We start from the raw sequence: 19,044 nt of genomic DNA, 5'->3' as shown, positions 1-19,044 counted from the left end.
ACCTTTTTGTAAAGAGCATGCAAAAAGATACCATTGGAAACTACGATTTTGTAAGTTTAGGGGGTAGCCGCTGTCGTGGCCATTACAATTCTGGTTGCTCCCCATGCTGTCCAGATGACATTCACTGTATTTGCTGCTATTTCCAAAAGCCCCACTTCCTGTAATCATCTGATTAGGATTCAGAATTATTATTAAAATAAGCAGGCTTCCAGTCCTCATGGTAAGTGAGAACATTTCGACCGCATGGCTCCCCAACCACAAAAACAAGGCAGCAGATAAAAGCACCCACTTCTTCTTTTCTTTTCTTTTTTTTTTTAAAGAAAATTCAGGGTTTTATAACTAGCTCTTTGACTTGCAAGGATTAGTCACACCGCCCCGCTGTGCAGAGGGGCCAGGACAAAGGCAGGCATCACGTAAGCCAGTTCAGGCTTGATTTGGGGCCATTTAAATGTGAGCTGCATGGACCTTCTGTTAGGAAGAGTAAAACTCAGACTTCTCTCATCACAGGAAGGTTTTGTGTGTCGTCATTTGCAATTTTCACCCCTTTGAAGTCCATCTGTAAAATAGAGACCAGACTGATTTAAAAAAAGAAAAATCAGAGCCTTACTGTTCTCTGCCTACATGCCACTTGCGGGTTTTTTTCCATGAGTTCGGTGGAGTGCACAGCAGCACTTTGCAGAGAAAGCTCAAGCCACCTCTGAGCGCACCAGCTCTCAGTTTGGAAGCAGGATAGCCACCTTGGTGCAGCACTGTACTAATTATCACTAACAGTCGCTGCAAGATGAAGCAGAACAGTGCCACGTGTACGTGACTACACTGCTTCTGGTCAGGATCCAGCACTGTTTCGCTGCACAGTGCTGCTTGGCACTGTATTGACTGAGTGATTTTTTTTCTTTTAGTGACAGTAGTTTGTTAAACAGATGCAATGTTCATCAAAAGACAAGACTTTGGTAAAACCATTGCTGGTACCACACCAGATTGTTTCTGCTCTGGATTTACACTCATTCCCAAGGTGAGGGAAAAAAGCTCCAGGCTACCTTAAAGCACCCTCTGTTCTGGGCCAAGCTGGGACCAGAATGAGCCCCAGGCCTGACCGGAGACCAGGTGGAGAACCAGGCAGTCTTGTCCAACCTTTTTCTGTCTTCAATCTGCTCTTTCTAGCAAGTGACTGGGACAGCTCAAAGCAGCTCTTAGAGAGAGAGCCTCAGGATTCATTTTTGCATGAGATATCTGTGGTTTGGGAAGCTGATCTACTGCAGTAGCAGTTCTGATTCACAGCCAGAGAGCAGCTCCAGAGCCAATCTCCCTCTGAATTATTTTCCTGTGACCCTAAAAACTTCCAGGAAGAAAACATTTTTGATGGGAAAATAAGTAAGAGCTGAATGGGCAAATAGGAATTTTCATCGTACTCATTTAGCTTTGGTCTTTTTAAATTTCCAAACATACCCTGTCATTGAAGTTGCTTTCACGTTTTTCTTTTTAAGTTCATTTCTTTCCACTCTGATACACCACAAGATTTGAAAGTGAAGTGGTGTGGAAGAGAAATCTGGAACAGGTATAATGCAGTGTGCATCAAAACATGCAGTTCCTCCCACAAGTGAGGATTTTAGGCATCTCGGCCGTCTCTTAATTTGCCTTGCTTTTTTTCTTGAATGAGTTTTATTACAGTAAGTAACCAGCAGCCCCATATTAATGTATACAGCACATTCAGAGAGGCCAAAGAGCTGAACAAACTTTAAAAAAAAACCTCTTGAAACATTTTAAAATATATTTAAGCTTATTTCCCCCCAGAGCAGGCTCCCCAAGTTTTATTAAACCAGATTTGCTTCTGACAAAGAAAGCATCTTCATATGCCAAAATAAATCTCATCTCTATGTTGTGCGATGTGCGATATGCTTGTGTTGATTCTTGTACCCCAGGATTGCATTGAAACCCATGGAACTACTCTTGGAGTGCAGTAATATTTATTTGTGAACATCACCAGCTGCCTATTAGAAGTTAGCAGTATCCAGCAGATTAATGCAGTTTTGTGGATGTGTTTACAAATCATCCCACACATCTGAGCAGACCTATTTACTCAGATGGTGTTACTTCTGTAAACACAGCGTACAGGCTCAGGTACTATAATGCTGCTGATAATTTTATCTTTCGTCTCCCTCCCACACTTTATTTTTCCTTATCTCGGTGCGTCTGATTAATAATAAAGATACTTGGAATGGAAGCTAAATTTCGGCAACTCTCCCTTGCAGAAGTAGGAGCTGACAGCATCTCTTTCTGAAACAGATAAGATCCTTTTGCAGAATTTCTGTTCATTATAGCCTCGTCTATTGTGGTGTAACCTCTTTTGCCACAATAAACTCTTGAAATCCCCTAGAGCTGTACCACGTAATTTCTAACCACAGACACGGAAAGTACAGAATATTGCTGTGTGTATAATGATACTATTTTTCATTGGCGACTATTTTTTCATCCGTCTGACTTCTTTCTGTAGCTGTTAAGACTATCTTTGAGCTGAATAGCAAAGAATCCAGGGATGGATTGGTCCGATCAAGTCATCTTGCCCATCTCCTTAATAATGCACTGTTGTTCCTTGTACATTTCCTAGTGTATTTTCTTTTGACATTTTAGATGAACCAAGTGGTGCTGCTTCTACCACTTAACTTAGAAAAATCATTTCACAAGCCAGTAGAGAAGTCTTCCCCGAATGCAACCGACATTTTTCCTTACTTAGTTTCACCCCAGTTTGGCTGCATATGCCCCACAATCTTCTGCTGTACAGAATAAATCCTCTCCATCCTTGATGGTTGCATCCTTCAGTAATTCAGGCTGTTACGCCTGCTTCCCCCCAGCTGCTTAGTCCATAACTATATACTCAACTCTTAAAAATTCCTCTTGATTTAAATCATCGTAAGACCAGTTGAATCAAACAAAACAACATTTCTGCATACACTTAGTTAGAGATCAAAACATATTTAAGTATGTGTGTGTATATTCATACCTAAGCACATATATGTTCCCTCCCCCTCATTAATGATCCTTGCTGGGACATCTGAAATAGCATAATTCCCTTACTAAGAGGTAGAATAACCGTGGCTTAGCCGTGTATTCCCTGCTCGAGAAATCATGAGACATGAGTCCAACTGTTGGCTTGCTTGGACACGTTGCTTCACCTGCTAGTGTCACTGTCTTCTTACCTGGAAAACAGGGCAACAGCAATTTTCCAGAAGTTATAGCAGGACTGAAACTGTTGGGAGGTTCAGTTTATTAATGTTTGCAGCCATGCTGAGATTTTGAGGTAGAAAATAATATTCTACTGAAGAGCACCTAACATCTTAACTATGGTTCATAAACTATGAAACTATCTTTTAACAAGGGGCTTTGTAAATAATTGGCTTTTTGAGTCAGCGGCCAAGTCAAACATTAAAAAAAGAAAGATGCAGCAAAACAGAAAAAAAAATCATCTCACCAAAGTCGGGTAGTTTCAGGGTGAACGGAATAGTTTGTTTGACCCAAAAACAGAAGGATTGATTTTTCAATGCCTGCAGCATAGCCAAGAAAAACCACAGGCTGGTACCACAATATGATTGCTACTGCTTCCCATTTTTACCAACACGGAGATGAATTGTAAGACAGGATCCAAATCCATTTTCTCCCATGTTCAGAGCAGGGAGTTGAGCTTGGATGTCCTACCTCTCCCAAGAGCTTCCTAACCAGTAGGCTACAAAGTCACTCTCATACTCTTGTCTCTGTCTCAGTGAGCATTTAAGCAGTCCGTAAGAAATGGAAGAGCATCAACAGGAGAGACTAAGAGCCATCCTGTCCGCCCCCCAATGTCATACTGCACAGTGGCTAATGTGGTCTCTTGGGAGGAAAAAAAGATACATCCAGAGCCCATGAGCCTGAGGACAGACATGAACCCAACGCTCCCATATCCTGGGCGATTGCACTAACCACTCGCTTATTAGTTCAAAGACTGAACCACAATCCTGAAGACTCCTCACCACCATCCCTAGCACTTAATTTCCTTGGTTTTTATTAAAAGTCCCCAAACCTCAACGTTTTGGAAATGCCAGAACATAAATATGCTATTGTTTCTATTTAGCCAAAACTATTTGGGTCCCATTTGCTGGAGAGCTTCTTTGGCCCTGCCTTTATTTATTTATTTTTGACAAGTCATTTGATGGCCCCTCATAAAGTACCACCCAGCTCTTCTGCTTCACGCGACTTCCAGCTGCTTTCTTTTCCAGCTGTTGGCCAAGCAGGCTGGAACAAGAGGAGTTGAAAGCGCAGTAGATCAAACGTTATAGTCAGCTGTGAAATGGAATAAGAGTCCTGAGCAGCAGGATTTTTGGTTGTAGCCATGATGGTCTAAGGACAAAGGCAGGCAAGGTGCTTTGAGTAGATGTGATCTCTTATGAACTGATGAGATGTAAAACCCTGAAAAGTTTTCCTGTAAAAAAACTATATTTTTGGGAAGGGAGGGGTTGTTTAACAGGATGTACTCAGCAGTTCCCAAAGTCTGACACATTGTGCGCCACCAATTTAAAATGACACAGCCTCAAGTCCCACCGGCAAATTTTTCAGGTTGACCTTGGGTACCACCAGCAGATTTTTGTCATATAAAGTAATTACAATAAACCTGTTAATGCGTACCACTGACAGGCTGTCTGCGTACCACTGGTGGTACCCATACCACAGATCGGGAACCGCTGGTGACTGGTGCAAACTCCTGCTTGGCATGTTTGTAAGGAACGCAAAATAAACCATCTGGCTGTGCAAGGAATCACACCATGCAAATCTCGCTACATAGAAATATCCTTTTCCCCGAGATCAGCGGCTCAAATACTGTGGCCTGGTGGTTCCTCGCCATCTGAACGCAGTGTTTTATGAACCAAGCCACTAATATTTTTGGTCAAAAAGGGTCAGTCTGCTCATTTAATGCCTACAATGAGGGACTTTAAGCAACTTCACCGACCAACCGAGTAGTTGGAAAAAAGTTCTTAGCTAGGTGAGTCAGTGGACTGAAGTCGTACAAGCAGATGGTCCCCGGTCCACTTACAGCTTACGTGAACATAGGCAGCCTTTAATGCAAGCATAGATCAAGGCTCAAATTCATACCTCTGGACCCGTAGCAAGACACCCGAACCGTTCTGCCACAACACCCCGCTGCACCTTTGGGTGCCAGTGTAATCACATTGCTAATGTAGAGCTTCCACTTATTTGTTTGGGATGGACTGTCTACATCCATGAGCGCATGAATGGAGCTATCGGTAGCAAAGTCGCTATCGGTAGCATTGCCTGCCTTGAAAGTAAATCAGCATTTCAGCCGGGTTCTCACGATTTGGGCCAGGCACCTTGGATCCTCTACCAATGAAACCATCCGTTGGACAGGAACAGTATTTATGACGCAGGTAACCATCCCTTGCCTCCCGGTGGAACGGCTGGGTTAGGCACCAAGACCTAACAAACCGCAAGAGTGACGAACTGTATTTTTTAGCCATCTTGCCAACGGCAGAAGAGGAAAGACTAAATCACATACTTGCTTGTAACTATTGCATTGACTTTAATTGGAAGAAAGAAGAATCCCTTCAGTGCAGAATTTAGCAACAAAAGTAATATTTTAGGGGAAAGCCAAAAAAGATATTTATGAAGTAGTGGTCAGGAAGTTCAATAGAAAATGTCAGAGGAACCTGAAACTTGACAGCTTGATTCAGAATACTGATCTGTCAGTCTGCGGCTAGACGTAGCAAATACCAAAATCTTCCTCGAACTTCCCTGCAGACAACCACCATCAAAAATACCCGATGAGACAGAGTTTCATAAGGCTATTCATTGTTGCATGCATGGTAGGAATTAATTTCCAAGTGTCATAAAGATTGGCATGCGCCCTGAGTGGGTCGCCCCTTTGGTTTCCTGCAGAAATTGTTCCCATACTGAAAGGACAAAATAGCAGTTTTAAACTCAAGTCTTTAAAGTGTGTGATTGGGTTTTTTTAAATTTTTAAATATCTTGAATAAGCATTTTGTGACCTATACCAAAGAATGGTATTTATTTGACAAGCTCCCTTTGGAATAATTACGCACTATATGTTCCTTCTAAAAGGAGAAGCACCACATGAGCAGGGAGCAAATATTAAACTATACTGTCCCCAGGTTTAAAATGCTGCATGTTGTGCAGCCTCTCATAAATCAACTTAATATATTCAATCCTCTTTAATAAAAAAAATTAAAAAAAAAAAACCCTGTGCTATCCTTCATGCTTCTGTCTAGTTCCGATTTCCAAATACCTATTTGTTTTTTAAAAACTTATTAAAGCAACAGCCTTTAAGAGACGCTGTGGAAATAAAGTCTGCTTGACTTCATTTCCTGTGTCTATAAAACCGTTTTTAATAAGCCTAGAATACTTCTCCTTTTATCTTCACACATTTTAGACTTTTATGTTTATTAGTTTTTCAAACAAATGCTTTAAACAATGCCAGTATTTTAAATCTGCTTGAATATGGCCATCAGCATGCTGAAGAGCACAGGATACAGGGTGAGGCTGGCTGGGTGTTGAGAAGCAGAAGTGGGTAGGAAGGCTCATTGCTTCCCTCTGCCGACAGCCCGGAGAGCATCAGACCCAGCACAAAGGACGGATGCAGGGTCTCTGCCACTTGGGTGCACCCAGCTCCTAGCGTCATGCTAGTCCCTGGGGCAGGTTGTCTTTGCACTGCTGGATTGCCACGTGGCACATGGGCACCCAGTTAATAGTCATTTGCACTACAGTACATTTGAAATCCAAGGCCCATAGCAGTGAAGTTAGCAGACCAGAAGAGACAGCCCCTGTACCCAAGGACTTCCATTGTGAAGAGGGGGAAAGACATGATTCTCCTTACCTCCACTATGGAGGAGAGTTTGTGATCAGAGTGACCAACTTGCCCAAAGCTAAGAAGAAACCTGCATCTGGCTGGGAACTTGGTCTCCTTAAGGGAAAAACTGCACAGTGTGCTAGGGGTTGACTTTACAGCACATCGGCTGCTTACAATGTGAACCCCCACCCCCCCAACAGGACTTTACTTTCAGCTCAGTGTGCCCCTGTGCCATGTGCAATGCATTCCCAGAAGAGACATCACATAAGTTTGACCTGGCTTACCCAACGTCTGTATAGATCAGGCACTTCAGTGGGGCTTCTTGGTGCTTTTATCTGGTACCTGCTTGAATCTAATAGTGGATTGAATCAGCTATCAGATAAAAGCACCAAAAAGCCCTGCTGAAGTGCCCGATGCTGGGAGCCGAGTTGACCTGATGCGTTTCTTCTTTCGGATAAGTGCTGCTTGGGGTTTTTTTTACGTCTGTCAGCGGCCATTACTGAGACCCTGCACCAAGTACCCATGGGTATATGCTTAGTGGGTGTTAAATGCCAGTTCACTCACTCCACTTTCAGCTCAGGGGAAGCTCTCCTAGCGTGCACCAAGTGTGGCTGCAAGAGGAGTTAGCACGGAGTAATAGAGCAGTTTACGTTCGACCCCATCTTAGCCGAGTACCGCTGTCCCTGGGTAGCTATGCGCTAGCAGTCCAGGGCCTTGATCTCAAGGTCATTTCTCTCTCGAACAAAACGTCACTCTACCAAATGCAATTTTTTATGGCATGAGTTAACCCCTGCTCTTAAAGAATAGCATGTTTTTGCAAATGCTGACCCATGGAAGTTTGTGTTTTCCTTTAATGTGTCTATGCACTGCTACGTGGAGACATAACTCTGTGTGTGTTTCCTTTTTAGGTTGACCCAGTCTTTGTAAGCGAAGTCAAAGAAAAGCTTAAAAGGCAAGCTGTCACCGTTATGCTCTTTGTCAGTTTAAACAGAAGTAGGTGGCTCCTGAGCTTTGTTGTCTATGCAGATCCTTGCATTTAGGGGTGCAGTCCGTTGCCTGCACGTCTAACCAACTAGCTCTGATATTTCATTTGCGAGCCCTATGCAAACTCTATTACACGTGCTTTCAATTTCCCACAATCAGATAGCCCGTGCATGTTGGTCTGTGCTAGCTCACAGCTGATTTGGAGGTCGAATCCTTCCCTTTATAATCTATGTGGCTTTTTTCAGTCTGCTCTTTGCCCTTGCTTCTGCAAGCACTGACGTGCTGGTGGTTGGCAAGCGAGTGGGTGAACAAGATAACCTGCCGTGGCCTTTCTTTGTCTCAAGTTTATAAGTTCTGTAATTGAAGGGTATAAATCTTAGGGAGCAGATTTTCTTCTGCTGTACATAAGAACTGCCTGGCTGGAACAGAACAAGAGGCCGGTTTCCTGGCTGGTTGCTAGTGCCGGTCAGAGAGTTTGGGGCACAGTTAAAAATCAGCACAGTATATGTGCTCTGTAGTGCCACTCCTGGGAAGAAAGCTTCCTGGCTTCTTCTGGGTAGCTGGCTCAAAACCTTTTCATGGAGGTTATTTTAAGTGACGGTCCATATTCCCCAGGTGTGGCATGTGGCCCCAATTTTGCCACAGCTTGTACAGTCATTTCACACCTATACCACCTGGTATAAAGGCTACAAAACCAGAATTGCATGGTCTAGAAAGGTAGATGAACTGGGACTCAATGGGACCAGAGTTATGTTCATAGATCCCTTACTAAAGTGCTCTGCCCTTCTCCATGCCTCCATTTATCCTCACGCTCTTTTTCTATCATGTCTGTATATAGACCATAAGCTCTTCTGGGACGAGACCAAGGTTTACAGTATATTTATACAGCACCTGGTGCAGTGGAGCTCGAGTCTCAGATAACATGTTGAGGCGCTGCTGGAGTACATATGAGACAATTTATTTAGTAGAAGTGTGAACTACTGCACAGATTCTTGTCTTACGACTTTGTACAAACAGAAGCTTATCTAAGGATCTAGCAATATTATAGCAAGACTCATAATAGTACTCTTGTTGTACCCATTTTACAGATGGGAAACTGAGGAAAAGAGAGGGACAAGTCATTGTTAGAGTTGATATCAGGACCACGATTCCTGACTGCCAGGTTTGTTGTAACCCCTAGGTTATAATTAGCTCCCCTAAATTCGCGGAAATAAACGTCTTAGTGCACAGTAGGAGATGGTGTAACTATTTACATTTTATTTCTAGGTCACCTGGGGTGCATTTATTACAGGAGATACCTCAAGATGATCTGCATGCTGCTGTGAAAAGATGCTTTGCCGTGGTGAACAGCTCCATTTCGGAGGGGATGTCTGCTGCAGTCCTGGAGGTAATTGTTTCTAAGCACGGAGGCTGTGCAGAGGACACATCTAAAATTGCCTTGTATATGTTGAAATCTGTGTCAACATTTCTGTCTTCTAGTTTAGAAGCCAGCAAAGATGAAACCAAACCGCTTTCTTCACAGGAGTTAATAGAAGTTTCTCTCTTAAATCTGACAGGTTTTTAAGGACAGGATGTAATTTCATCAAGCCTGTTAAATTAATGTTACAGAACCTTAGGTACGATAATTATTCTGATTTACTTTGACTGTCAGATAGTCATGGTTCAGTATACCCTTCCTTATAAAGTTGCTAGAAAGGACTTTAATTTATTTTTACATCATGTTCAGAAGCGAGGCAAAGGGCTGGATTTGGTTACTTAATTCTGTAGCGATTAACCATGGCAGACTTGTTTTATTCATCTACCATACTGGTGGCAAAAATTTATTTCAGGGGCCCTCCCTGCTTACTCTCACAGGCCTCGGAAGGGGAGAAAGCAATGGGTTTACATGGAGCGGGCTGGACGCATCCCGGGGTTTTGGTGCACCACTGACTCAGGGAAGTTGGCTACCCATTGAATCCATGCCACGATCTCCTGCAGCAACTGTGTGCTTCCCTCCGGGGTGCTGGATTTCCCTGGCGAGGGGTCAGGGAGATGAGGAGACAGAACCACCACTGTGGGTCTCCAGCACCTCAGCACAAATGGACCTGGTCTCTAAAATCAAGGTTTTGCTGGGTCTGGGACCTGCTTTCCTCCCAGAGGTGGGGACTAGCACAGGGATTTGTAGAAACCTCCCCCGGGGATGTTTTTTCTTGCTGGAGTTTCCAGGAAAGAAAAAAGATCCCCGCCTTTGGCTTTCACTACAGGAGGGAACGGCACTGCTGACCACACAGGGAAGTTTCTGACACACACTTGATGAGTCAAAACTAGGATCATACTTGTTCACTTTTAAAGAAACCACCTGCCTCGTTTCAGGGTTGAGGTCTGCTCTGCTTTGCCAAAGCTGCGATCCTGACAAGTTGCGATTCAGACCGAGTCAGTTAATGGGAAGTCTTTGCCTAAAACAGACTGTCATTATTTTCATACCAACGCTGCTAAACAGTTGGCTATTGCTTCCTGGGGAGAGCTGCCTCTCTATAGACTTCTCTTAAGTAGTTGCAATGAGTAAGCTTATTTTCATTCCAGGAGCAGGTCTGCTACACAACCCCTTGTCTCATTGAAAGCCATTATAGAAACAGAATGGTAAATGGTTTCCTATTTATTGCTCTATCAGTTTTTTCAAACTCGCAGCACCGCTAAGCCACAGGAGCTTCGTTGCCTTTACCACACACCTTGCTCAATCACTTACAAGGTTTCCTTCCTTCTGATTCTCTCTTCCCCATTAAAAAAACCAGTATTTTGGAGAAATAATCCCCCAGATGTATTCATCAGTATTTTTCCATGTTGGATTTACTTTTATCTCCTACTTGCACAGAAGATCCCTCCGTGCTATTTGTCTTTCTTTACTGGTGTGTGCATCATGTCTCAACTTAAGTCTTGTCTGTAGTTTAATCCATTTGACACGACTGCAGAGACTTGCTGTGCTGAAAGTGGAGGATCTATAGTGGTAACTTTGGTAGCTGAATACACTAGGGCCAGGGACAGAAGTTACACACAAACTGGTTTAAGTGATCAGGACCCTGTAACAGAACAGAAGTTCAGTGCACATCAGCCAGTTTCAAAGCATCTGAAACCAGTTTGTGATAAACCTGGTTGAATGCAGTAGCAGATTTAACTGATTTAGGTCAAACTATTTTATGAAACTTCTGTCCCAGACCCCTTCCTGGTTCAAGTTAAATCACAGTCCCCCAGCATCCCAGCATGCTTTGCAGCCCTAGGCTGTCTGTGCCAGAACAGTGAGGGCTGTGACAACAGGGTGGGGTTGGGAAACCCAGCTGGGGACTGCACCCGGGTCTGCCTGAAGAAGGGGACGGTGGGGGGCAGCTGGAGCAGAGGGGGTGGGGGTAGGGGCAGGCAGGCTCGGAGGGGAGGGAGGGGGATTTAAACCCCCTCTCCTACCTGCGTAGGACCCCAGCCGGGGTGTGTTTGACAGGGAACCGGCAGGAGACCAGCAAACTCTACCACCTACCTATGGCAGAGACTGAGGCAAGCAATTGATAAGGGGAAGGAGAGGGGGCATAATTCCCCACATCTCCCCCCGGCCATGGGGGAGGGGGAAGAGGCTGGTCCCCTGCCACCTGTAAGCACAGGGCAAGCCCCTGCAGGAGCAGACTGAGAGGTGGGCGAGGCGTTGGCAAAGACCTGGCACAATCATCACATGTATGTGCTGGAGACAGAGCTAAGGGAACAGGAGAGGGTCCCATTTTGCTTGGGCTGGTGTGATCAAAGAAAGCAGAGAACTACATTTATATTATAAAGCCGAACCTTTAAAAGGTGGGCGCCTGGAATACCTAGGCAGAGACAAAAGACACTGAATGCATAAGAGTCCTGCCAAAGGTGCTAGAGGTGACAAGCATACTAATGCCACGGCACAAGGGGGACAAGAGGGTGCAAGTGCACCTGTAAAAACCCAAGTAGAGATGAGGCATGTGGGATTGCCACTCCAACATCTAAGACCACCTGCTGATTCCCCAAGAAGGACTTTCTGAATACCTGGCTGTAAGGAGACGCTCTGCCATCAAGACTTATGCAAGGCTTTTTCTCATCTTATTGGTTTATTACATCTCATTTTACGTTAGACTTAAGTTATGTGCACTCTCGCTTTGTTTTACTAGGCTTAGCTTAGGCAAAGATTGTCGGTTGGTCTTTGTTATGTGCTTGAGGTTGCAAATTGCTGTGATCAATACCGGCTCGCTTCAGAGCAAGGGCTATTCTTGTTCAAGCTTTTATGAATTCAGTGCCACTACCTTTGTCCCCACCTACCCACTCCTCAGGCTGGCAGCCTCGCGTAGGGAGCAAGGGGAGGGGGGGCAGAAGCCTGGTAGGCACTGCTGGGGTCCCAGGTGGGCCAGCAAGGGGATTTAAACCCTCACTCTCCAGTTTGCTAGCCTTGGGCTGTCCACACACTCTGTGCTGCAACAGGGAGGGGTGGGGAAAGCCTTGGAGCTTCAGTCCCTTCCTTTCCACAGTCAGGGAGGCATGCCCCCCAGCTTTCAACCTGAGCCACTGCAGGCATGTGGCTGCATTTTCTGAATCAAAAGTGAATGTCTGTTCACTTGCTTCTCAGTTTAATCTCTGCAGCTTAGACTAACCTGCAAAGACTGAACCAATTCAGCCTTGGGCTTTTGGCTCTCTGTAGTTAGCCTGAAAAACCTGCAGAGTAACTGAAATGGAAAAATGAAGCTGTGAACCGTGGTAAGTCGTTAGCTGTTTTGCTTGTACGTTAAGCCATTTAACAAACTATGTACTATTGGACTCACAAATCCAAACTCATGTAAACAGAACTATGTAAGTACCATGACTGGTAGTACACTGGGAAGCTCAATCTAATTAGGAATTAATGACAGTCTGTGGACCACAGTGAATGTAGCCAGGCCTGTGGTTATCCAGTGAGAAACTAGCTTAAGGCTAGTAGTTTTCAGTGATGTTCATCCAGAACCACCAAATACCACGTCGAATTATTTGGATTTTCTAAGAGTATTCCCTGGACAATTATGGATAGCGTGATGGAAGCACCTGCCTTTCTAACGTACCTCTTGAAAGAAGTATCACTTTAATTAGGCAAACAGCCATTCTGCCATGGCCAATTTTAGGAAGAGATGTCTATTAAGACCTTGTTTAATTAACCAGGCACAAAACTAACTGGCTGAAGTTTTTGGACTCTTTTAGGAACCTTTTAATCCACCAGAAAATGCAGAATTTAATAAGGTCATGCATTTCCAAAAAAATTAACTCATATGCATAATTTTCTTTGCACAAGGAGCCCAGTTGTGCTTTTAGACAACAAAGTCATATCTGGTTACTTCATGCTGTAAGCGAGGTTATCACCAGACATGACTACTTTGATTGTTTGCTATACTTGAGTGGCGCTCAACCTCCAGCCCATGTGGGAGAGGCGGTATCATTCAGGCTTCCTACAGGTCCAGAAATTTGGCTGGGATGGGATAGCAGTATTACTTTCCAAGAGCCGCGCCAGTTAATCTTGTCACCATTCCCTCACTGCCTGTAGGGAGCACTGCAGGCTGGATAACATGGTCCTATGCCCCAGCACATGATTTTGTTCTGTGGCCTTATCTGATGTGCAGGGCTGGGTCATGGCCGCATCTGGTGTGTGGGACAGGGCTGGTGCGTGGGGCCAGGCTATGGCTAGATCATGCAGGACTCGGCTGTCGTGCAGGGTTGCACCTGCAGACTGGCCCCACACCGATGCTGTGTCTGGCCTGCGGATTGACCCTATGCAGCGGATTTGGCCTGAGGACAGGCATGACATGACTCATCCAGCCTGTGGGGCTGGAAAGTTGAGCACCTTCTGCTCTAGTTTATCTGGTCAACTAGCATCCACATCATACAGATCTCTTTAAAACCTATTAGTGTTGCCCAGATTATACATCTGAGTGGATGAACCAAAGCTTTTTGACCCCAACAGCCTTTCACCAGAAACCCACTCCTCCAGTCTACTGTTTGCTGCAGGGGTTTTAAAAATTAAAAATTTATTATTGCAACTAATAAAACCTTTAAGGCTAAGTACAGACAGCCAAAAAGCCCAAGGCTGAAGCAATTCAATCTTTGTAGGTTAGTCTAAACTGCACAGATTGAACCAATAGCAAGTGAACAGACATTCATTTTTGATTCTGGAAATGCAGCCACATATCTGCAGTGGCCCAGGCCAGAAACCAGGGTAGGAAGGGACTCAAGCACACTTCCCTGCAGACAGCTTGGGCCAAGGCTAGCCCACCGACTCTACAAGGGGGGTGGGGATTTGGGAGAGGTGCAAAGCATGCTGGGGGACTGTGAGTTAATTTGAATCTGGAGGGGATTGGGACAAAAGTTCAATAAAGCAATTTAACCTAAGTCAGTTAAGTCAGAAGTTACATCTATTCAGGTTTCTCTTAAATTGGTTTTGACCACTTTGGAAGTGGTTTATATACAATGAACTTCTGTTGTGTTGCATTTTTGAAGTGGTTTCCGATCATTTATACGGGTTTATCTGCAATTATTGTCCCTAGCCTAAATCAGGGAGCCAAATAAAGAAAACTCAGTGTAGAAATAGAAGCACTGAGAGGTGGGTACCTTCTAATATATTGTAATTATATAAAAAAAATCCAGCCTCAGCCATCATGTGAAGCCCAGCACTAGTGCCTTGGAATTTAACCCACAGATTATGAAGGCAGAGAAGGAAACTCCAGAAGGTCAGGAAATCAAGCAAAAGCTGCATTTCCTTTCCCAAACCTTACCCTGACTAGTAGGAAACATGCATTATGTGTTATGCTTGGAAAAGTAAATTTATACCCTACGTTCTTCTGAATTACTAAAACATGTTTGCAGGCCAAATAACGTGACAAACCAGATGGCCATCCAGATAAATTGCTGTTTAACCCATTATTTGCAGGTGCTAGGTCAGTGAATTATACATATTTCCAACAATGCAAATGATTCTTTTTAGTGCTTAAAAATAAACTAAGCGCCTGCATTAAATTCCAAGCCACTTTACAAAATAATTATTTACAACACAATTCATTTGTGTATGTCTGGCTGGTAGAAAGCCAACCCCTTGTCTTATGTATTTGGCCATCTGTTCTGTCATTTTGTAGCTGTAATTCATCATCACCTATGTGATTTGGGGCCCCAGCGGGTTTTTTTTTAATTTGTTGTATTTATTGCCCTCAGACTCCCAAAGATAGAACAGAGCCTTTCCCCAGCAGATTCAGCAATGATGGGAAATGAAATGTGAACTTTGTGGCCAACTGTAGTGAGCTGCAGTTTGCATGGTGTTCGGAGAAGGGCGTCCTACAATGAGCAGTGCTCTGCAGGCTAGACCTGGCTCAGCAGAACAATGTGTAGGAGCCTCAGCATTCGACAGCCACACACACGGCACTCATATGTTGGGTGGTCAACCTTCATAGACATTGCCATTGTGGTTAATGAATTGTTCAGGATGTTGCTTGAGTGAAAGCTGCTTGGCTCTATCCTACTTGCCTTGCGTTCCCCAGTAAGCAAGTGGCAGGTAGTCACCACAACTGATTCTGGAGCACTCAAAGGAATTGAAAAATATATATGGGGATTATTTCTCTGAACAAGGTTTTATTTCACTTGGAGAGAACATCTAGAAAAGTTGTGTCGATATGGCAAAAGCTGCATGAAGTATCCAGGTTTGAACTACCCCAGCACCCCAGCATTTTTTAAACTGAAGGAGAAATACAAAACACAGAGAAGTATTTTGCATTTCTCCCTCCTGACATCTGGGGGATCTGGGCCCCCAAAAAGGTGAGGGGTGACTTGATCACTGTATAGATTCATGGAAAAAAGGGGCCTAATAGCAAGGGAACTTTTCAGTCTTACTGACAAAAAGACATAACAGCACCAAGTGTCAGGAAGATGAAGTTAGACAAATCTGACCTGGATAAAAGATTCAGCTATCTAGTAGTCAAATTTTACCTTGTAGTACCAGTGTTGGATCCTGGAGCAGTGGACCAGGCAAGGGAAAAGACATTTTAAAGGAAGAATAGAGGTCTCCTAAAAGGTCAAACTAGAGAATCGCAGTATTCTCTTATGAATTTAGAGTTTGTGAATCTTTATTTTAGCAGACACCTTCCCGACCATTAAGTCAGTGCAGACAAGGAACCCAGTCTTTTGTTGTGAACATGTTTAAGAGGATGGTGGTTTTGGCACTTGACAGTGATTTTCATAACCCGAGGGAGGCAGCCAGGGAAGCAACCTTCTCCGTGGCTTTGTAAACCATCAAGGAAATAAGAATCCCTTCTGTAGAGCGGCCATCATAGAGGACGTTCTGGTTTCCCGCTACTCTGTTGTCTATCGATACGAAACCCGATGCCTTTATGTCCTCTGTTTTGCTCTTAAATATGTGCAGGGCTGGGTCACGGCTGCATCTGGTGCGTGGGACCAAGCTATGCCCCATGCTTGAAGACAAAATTAGAGGACATAAAGGCAGCCAGTTTCGTATTAATAGAGGACAACCAGACTGTATGATGGCCACCCTACCCTTCTGTAGTAGCCACCATGTTATTTTCCCCTTCCAATTTTCCAACACCTAAAATGTGGCTTCTGAACTCATCTGCAGTTCTTTGTTCCTGGCACCAGGCCTTTAACTTACAGGACAGATGCTCCAGAAAATCTTGGCATGAATTAGTTTCTTGAGCTCTTTCTAGTGTTTACATCTTTCATATTTAGACCTGGTCCCGTTCCACTCACAAGCACGCACACTTAGAATCAGATTGAGCACACGTGTTTTAAGTCCCTAAGGATATAGAAAGGCACTTAGCAGGACTTGCACAAGTGCTTTGGCAAGTGGGGTATCCACTTTCCATTGGAATTAACTGCTATGAAACCACAGTAGGTAGGACTATACAAAAAAAAGTATGTCCAGTATTGGTGATGAACTGGAAAGCAGTAAAACAACTCCTCCCCCCGCCCCCGCAAAACCTCCCCCTTCAAATGCAAAACATTTCGTTTCCTTCAGTATAAACTATTACCGGGAACATAAAACATTTCGTTCTGGATGGTCATCAGAAAAGCAAAGGTGTGGGCCTCCCGTCACGCAAGTCAGACGTTAGAACATTCCTCTCGCCAGCCCTGAACCAGACAGCGTGGACAGACGACAACAGAGGAAATTGAGAATGCCTTATCCCAGGGAATCATCTCGGCCACGGGTGGGCAATTAATTTGGGCGGAGGGCCGCTTACTGAGTTTTGGCAAGCCATCGAGGGCCGCATGACAGGCAGCCAGGGGCAGATAAATATTCATTTTCTAAATTTGGCTGGATAGAATGGCTTGGCGGGCCGCATCTGGCCCATGAGCCGCATTTTGCCCACCCTTGATCTAGGCTGATGATCAGGTGATCCTGGCAGGGGCGGGATTTGGATCTAAATGCCCTCAAGGCACAGGGGAAGAACTGAACCTTAATCACCTATCCCGAGCAAGTAAATATATTTAATCTAATTCTGCCACTGAGGCACACCCTTATGTCTATAGGTTCTAAGATGCCTTCAGAAAATCCAGTCCTTAGCTCCAGCTGCTTAATCTGTTTTTTCCCTCTCCTCAATCCCAGTTACTCCAGTTGGCCTACTGATTTCTGGCATAAAATCTAGACCAGATGTAACATTCAGGATTATACTTTTGAAGCTAACCACGGCAAAGCAGATGTCGATGCCAGAAGGACTAGGATTGGTGTAGTCGAGGTAGATTTTTCTGCAGTGAAAATTGTACTTCCCTTGGCTACTTTAAACTATTAACATCTGTTGCTAGGCATTCCTTTACTGTTCAGATCATAATTGGAGTTGCATGTTATGGGCTGTGCCTTTTTGTGGGGTTTTTTTTTTTTTTCAAGTTTTGTCCAGATTTAAAAACAAAACAAAACAAAGTGTTTTGTCCCGATTCTTCCTCCCCCACCTTGAGCCTTGTTTTCATGCCACTTAGGGTGAAGGAAAAGTGCTCTCTATCAGAGACTATAATGACAATAATTAAAAATGCATTCTCTCTAAAGTGACAGTGAATCAGTATGAAATGGACTGAACGTTTTGTGGGGCAAATTTCTTTCTGTTGCTTGACACTGTGATAATTGTACAAGACGAGACTTTATTTGTTCTGAATCGGTGTATTTTGAGATTTCCAAAGCCAGCAATAGTAATTAAAATTTCAAATCGGGGCTTGACAAATGCATTAGTAGGCAGCGGGTAGAGTCTTTTCTAGGGTGGCCAGGTCTCACCCACTAGTTGCTGTAATATTTGAATTCTAGTTTTAAAAGTTTCTAGCCATAACATATATTCACAAAGGTGATGATTCACGGGAAGGAAACCTGGATCTGCAGACAGTCTGAAATGATATAAGCAGCAGCCAGTAACCCCATGGCCCCTTCCCTGCATCTGTCTAACAGGAAACCTGCAGCTACCTCAGGTGAGGGCAGTTCTGGTTCTGCCATATCTTCTGTGGCCTCACAGCATGGCCTGGACATTGTGGGGTTTGAGCTCTGCAGATCTCAAGGCAACGAGCCAGACTCTCACTCAGAAGTGGGCACAATTTGCAGGCTGAGGGCGCCTGTACACAAGACACCATTAGCATGTACATGTGATGAAAATGTCACTTTGTGTGGCTTAATGGTGTCACACTGTGCACGTGCAAGAGCTTTGGGGGTTTTAAGTCAGCTTACATTGATGCAAGCTAAACTACATCCCAATGTAATTTAGTTTGCACCGATGCATTGCAGCTATTAGTCAGCTCACCCCCCCAGCTGTGGGAAAGGTGGGCAGGCTCTGCAGAAAAGAAACGGATCAGGCCCCTAGCCAAGTCTGCCTTCAGCAGGTGTCTGCTGAAGGCAGAAGCAGCAAGGGGCCCGATCCTCCCCTCCTGCCCCCCTGGCAGAGCCTGCCTGCATCTCCCATGACTGGGGGGGCAAGCTGTCAGTGGGCTGAGCAACCCCTGAGCTGCAGGGGACCCTGGTCCTTCCCTCCACAGCGGCGGGGTCCCCCCCAGGGCCGCTGGCAGGCCAGGTGCTGCCCCAGCTCGGGGTCGGGGAAGAGTTGGATCAGACCAGGTGCTGCCTCCGAGCTGGCCCACTAGCAGACCTCCCAGGTGGCCATGGGGAGCACCACCACCATGGAGGGAAGATGCGGGGGTGACCCAGTCCTCAGGGGCCACTTGGCTCACCCCCCTGGTGGTGGGCA

At 44.7% G+C, this 19,044-nt stretch overlaps 1 protein-coding gene across 1 annotated transcript in view; it reads left to right on the top strand.

Annotated features, from left to right (window-relative positions):
• Positions 1 to 19,044, top strand: part of GLT1D1 (glycosyltransferase 1 domain containing 1) — an 89,772-nt gene that overhangs the window by 58,472 nt on the left and 12,256 nt on the right. Inside the window, exons 9-10 of the mRNA XM_090062448.1 lie at positions 7,756 to 7,799; positions 9,098 to 9,218. Of these exons, the coding sequence (XP_089918574.1) occupies positions 7,756 to 7,799; positions 9,098 to 9,218 (165 nt within the window). The remainder of the gene's footprint in view (positions 1 to 7,755; positions 7,800 to 9,097; positions 9,219 to 19,044) is intronic.

The sequence above is a fragment of the Crocodylus siamensis genome, chromosome 9 (assembly GCF_052110815.1).
Source record: "Crocodylus siamensis isolate JL-2025a chromosome 9, ASM5211081v1, whole genome shotgun sequence".
Lineage (NCBI taxonomy): Eukaryota > Metazoa > Chordata > Crocodylia > Crocodylidae > Crocodylus > Crocodylus siamensis.
This window is presented reverse-complemented; position numbering and strand designations above follow the sequence as displayed.